The sequence below is a fragment of the Monopterus albus genome, unplaced genomic scaffold, assembly GCF_001952655.1.
Source record: "Monopterus albus unplaced genomic scaffold, M_albus_1.0 scaffold1049.1, whole genome shotgun sequence".
Taxonomy (NCBI): Eukaryota; Metazoa; Chordata; class Actinopteri; order Synbranchiformes; family Synbranchidae; genus Monopterus; species Monopterus albus.
Genome location: NW_018128927.1, coordinates 1 through 4,932, shown reverse-complemented (window position 1 = coordinate 4,932; position 4,932 = coordinate 1). Strand labels below are relative to the sequence as shown.

Here is a 4,932-nt window from a genome sequence, read left to right as displayed (position 1 = left end):
ACAAACCTATTGAACTTGACATCTAAACAAGACTTTGTTTTCTGAAGCCTCTGTGAGAATGGCGAACTGCATTGCTCCAAGGATTGTGGTAAATATGACCATTTATGTATTTTCTAACTCTGCTATATTTGGGCTATAAAATTAGTTCCACTGCTATAATTTGTTTTGATGTTCTACATGGTGGCATTAACCATACATTTGTGGCAAATGTTGAAATATCAGTGGAACACTATTGTTTGAATCAGGATGCAGAAATGGGAAGGTCTGTGTACACTGCTCGGAATACCCGGTTAACACGGCTCAGAAAACCTGTGACAGTCTTGGCAAACCATTGGTAGGTCAATTTTGTTCCAAGTCTTACTAAATGATTTTTCTCATGGGCTATTTCATTAAGGTAAATTTCTGACAACAGCTGCCACTTGGTTACATAATGTAAACTTTGGCATTTAAATGCAGCTGTAACTCTCAGCTCTACAGAAGAGTTATCAAAACAAGAAACTACTTTGACAAAGCAAAGATTTATTTTTGGCCTTTTCAGGGTGCCAGCATGACCTGTGAGAGTGGCTGTTACTGCCCACATGACCAGTATGAGGACCACCATGGAAACTGTGTTTCTCTGGACAACTGCACATGTGTGTACAGTGGCCAAGTGTTCAGCACAGGACAACATGTCAAAACCGACTGTAAAACCTGGTAAACATCTGCATTAGTTTTGCTTTACAACTTGTTCTCTTAAGAAATCTTCCAAAAGCTACAAGAGTAAAGTTTACTTCACAGCATCTGTGGTCGGGGTCAGTGGCACTGTAAAGAGAAACCGTGTCCTGGAAAGTGCCAAGTATATGGAAATGGACATTACCAGACCTTTGACTCTAAATGGTATCGCTTTGATGGACACTGCCAATACACACTTGTGGAGGTGAGCTTAAAGATGGGGAAACTCCAGTTATTCATTCACATGATTTTGTGGTACAAAAGCAGCTGGCATGGGGGTAGACTTGGCTCTACCCCCACTTAGCTCTGGTCTGTGTCAGAGCTATAACATAGCTGATCATGGAACTTGGCTGGTGAATCTTTTGAATTAAAAAAAACAAACAAACTTTTGTTCATATGGTAGTTATGCAAGTCAAGGCATTATTCTAGTTGGTGGTGGCTTTAGCTACTAAAACATCTGTGGCTTGGTTGACTTGGTATTCAACCAGCTGCCATAGCTCTAAACATAATAGACCAGTCTCAATCAACTACTGAAGAGCCCAAATCTCTTCACACTGTTCTTAAGCCTCAATCCTGTTTAAGATGGTGTTAGTGCTTTGTAGAATCTAGTTTGGGAATATTTAATCTGTCAGACGGCAAAGAGGCCCTACATTCTTGCTTTTTATGACACTGATTGCATAGTTGCATTCATCTGAGTTACATTTCCTTACTCTGGTGTTGTAGCCATTCATCCAACATGTCTACGCTTTAGATTTGGCACTTGACAATATTGGCAGACATTTTTATTTGTATAACTCATTGTACAGAGGTAAGTCAGAGTGGCTTACTTTGGCAGGAGAAATTTTACAACAAAGCATTAAAATGAAATCACTTGAGACATTTTATTTTGCATACCTTAATGCTGCCACTTTTACTTCAGGATTACTGTCGAAATAAAGATGGCTTCTTCTCTGTCAGAGTAGAAGGCATACCATGTTGTGATGAGGCACTAATATGCTCTCGTGCCATTGTGCTCGACCTGCAGGTGGGTGACTTCCTCCAGATTTATCAACTATGTTGTTCAGTTTTTTTAATGATGTAAAGTACAGCAGTTCTCAGTTTACTGAACTTGATGAGCCATAAATGGTGAAGGACTACAAATATCACTACAATAAATTGTTCATTAAATGTCTTGGCCCATCCAGGGTAAAGTCACTCTGACATTGAATGACATGAGGGTGACAAGACGTGTCCATGAAAGCTGGAGTCTGCAAGATGACTTGCTTTACACCACACATACCGTGGGGCTCTACATTGTGATCTCGGTGCCAAGCAGAGGGATAACTCTCATCTGGGACAAACAGACCCGGGTTACCATAGAGCTGCAGCCAAACTGGAGGGTGAGTAATTGGGATGTTGAGACCCTTGAATACAGCTTATTCCTCATTCTACTAGGGCTTTTCTAAATGGCAATTTTGAGGCTTCACTAGCAATTGTGCAGCGAATATTCACCAGGAGGGGTGAAGGCTTACATTCTCAGCTGAGATTGTGCTAATGAATGTTCATATTAGATGACTCTGCCTTATGCCTATGATTACAGAATGCACTACAATTTCAATCACTGATTTGAGATCAACTGAGTTGTACCAGTAAAGACATCCCACTCTGGAGTTCTTGGAACTACAGAGAAGCACTCAAATTATTCAGTTGTGTTGAGTGCTTTGGCCAACAGCATACAGTGGCTTGGCTTTTATTTTCTTTTTAAATTTTCCCCCTCTGCAGTGAGATGAAACCTAACGCGTTTTAATTTTGTCCTGCTATCAATGTTTTTCACTGGAAACTGACAATAAGCAGAAGCTGCTCCCTTAGTGCTTTCTCTGCATGTGGGTTAGCCAACTAATTTCACACCCTGGATCTGCTGGTTCTCTAAAAATCTTGTGGGACTTATGGTCCATAATGTCCAGCTTGCTCAGGAGCAGCTTTGTTCTCTACAGAAACTGCACTAGTAAAGTCTTCTAGCCTCGGACAAAGCACTTGTCCTTTTTAGATCTCCGTGCTACTTTGACACCTGATTATAGACTTGAGCATGTTTGGCTTAAAGGAACTGCACTAAGTGGGTTCAAGTATTATCAGAGATTCCAATTTGTTCTGCTCGACTACTGCCCCCGCGACCTGGTCTCGGGGTAAAGTGGACAAAGATGGATGGACAAACAAAATAAAACTGAATTTGAGGCAAAACTAGGAAGAAAGCTGGTAGTAGAACAAAGAATGCAGTGAGGTTTGCAGGACATTCTTCTACTTGGCCTATAATGCAAAGAATATCTCAAGTTAGAAGAATATGAATGCACAACTTGATCTAGACATCTCAGTCTTGCTGGCATGTCATGATGCCAAAGCAGGCTGCATGGCAACATGAAGCATTTAAGTGGAATGGTTCTGCATTACTGGAAGAAACTTAGGAAAAAAATCAACTGGACTTGGATGTCTAGGTCGAACCTAGTAGAAATCTAGTTCAGTTCTTAAACCCCCCCCAAAAGTTTACTATGACCTGGATGACTGAGAATCTGCACAGGCAGGTTCTGCATTACGTTTGTCAGCCACTTCTCTACAAGTGCAGGTCGAAGAACCAGCACATCTAGAAAACCAGGGTTGCTTATCTGAGCAATGTAAAAGATCCCTGAAAGATTTCCACACTAAGCTAACACACTAACAAGACTGCAGGTGTTGCTCGTACAGAGATTACATTGAAATTTCCAGTTGTCTTGAATACTGAAATTAAACTGATTACCTACCCAACAAAGGAATCTTTGGGTGCAGCCCTACCTTTTTACTGAAAACTGCTTAAGGTTAATTTCAGAATGCAGATTAGCTTTTCATCATGCCTTTAATCCTTAATTTCTTTCTTGTAGAACCGTGTGTGTGGCCTCTGTGGGAATTTTGACTCCAGTGAAATGAATGATCTCCAGATAAGCGGCTCAGCAGGTAAATCGGTTTACTTATTGCTCTATGATGCAGTACAACCATAGGTGTAATGTTTTCCGAGGAAAGGGAATAAGCCTGCTGGCAAATCTTAAATTCATAGCATTATGTGACGTGTCTAATTCATATTATTCTGCCATAACTTGAGTAATTGGTTACCGCTGTAGAAAAAGTTTACATGGCCCTTGAAACAAGATGCAGCTGAACCATGCATGTCATAGGTGCACTCGATATTGAATCAAATGGCACTACACCCCTGAGTACAGCTTAGTCATGCTACTCAAAATGACCCAAAACATTGGTTTTTAGTGGTGTCCAGTCCCCTGGCCTTTGGGAACAGCTGGAAGGTCACTGCTCCTCCTTGTTCTGATGTGACTATTGAGATGTTTCCATGTGAACGCAACTCCTACTGCTCAGCCTGGGCCCAGCAGCGCTGTATGATCATTACAGGAGACACCTTCCAAAACTGCCACTTAAAAGTATGTATTTAACGCCACAGTCTGGATACTAGTCAAGACAACATACAAAAGTGGAACAGAAAAGGGTGCAGTGTACAAGCAATGTTACTGAGCCAGTGTTAAGCTCTTGCAGTTGACACTGTTATATTTTTGATCCTCAGGTGGACCCAGAACCCTACTACCATGCCTGTGTCCAGGAGTCCTGTGCTTGTGAATTTGAAGGGAAGTTCTTGGGCTTCTGCACAGCTGTGGCAGCCTATGCAGAGGCCTGCAGTGATGAGGATGTGTGTGTTAACTGGAGAACACCTGATCTATGCCGTACGTTGAGACTGCCTTTTTCTCCCCATAACATCAGGTTTACTTGCCTCTTAAAGCTGCCTTTTTGGTAGTTGGCAGAACAGCAAAATGACAGATGGCACATGTTGGGAGGTATTTGAGGGGGCTGCGTCTATGCTGAAGAGGCTGCATCTTGAATTTCTTTATTGCTAAAGACAAATGACATGCCCTAGTTTAAAGTTTTCATACACTGGCCTTTTTTATTAAAGGCACACATGTACAATTGTATACACTTCAATGCAACACTTCTGCCTTAACATCTGTTTATGAACCTTGGTGTTTCAGGTTTTGTGGCATTGTCAAATGTGTGTGTGTGTGTGTGTGTATTTTGAGGTTGGTTAAAGTTGCTGTACTAGACTACTTCCAGGTGTTTGTAATACTGTCATGTATGTAGCAGAAGAGGTATAAATAGTCAATGTTTTGAGTACACCATCTTTTAACAAAGACCCCAAATGTCTAACTTGTAAGT

The 4,932-nt window shown here is 41.3% G+C and overlaps 1 protein-coding gene across 1 annotated transcript in view; it reads left to right on the top strand.

Annotated features, from left to right (window-relative positions):
• LOC109953702 (mucin-19-like) overlaps nt 1–4,531 on the top strand; it is a gene marked incomplete at its 5' end in the record, with an annotated part of 5,547 nt that extends 1,016 nt beyond the window's left edge. Inside the window, 9 exons of the mRNA XM_020589172.1 lie at nt 45–88; nt 246–334; nt 539–693; nt 778–916; nt 1,631–1,735; nt 1,896–2,090; nt 3,600–3,672; nt 3,979–4,148; nt 4,289–4,531. Of these exons, the coding sequence (XP_020444828.1) occupies nt 45–88; nt 246–334; nt 539–693; nt 778–916; nt 1,631–1,735; nt 1,896–2,090; nt 3,600–3,672; nt 3,979–4,148; nt 4,289–4,516 (1,198 nt within the window). The remainder of the gene's footprint in view (nt 1–44; nt 89–245; nt 335–538; nt 694–777; nt 917–1,630; nt 1,736–1,895; nt 2,091–3,599; nt 3,673–3,978; nt 4,149–4,288) is intronic.
• Between the last annotated feature and the right edge of the window lie 401 nt (nt 4,532–4,932).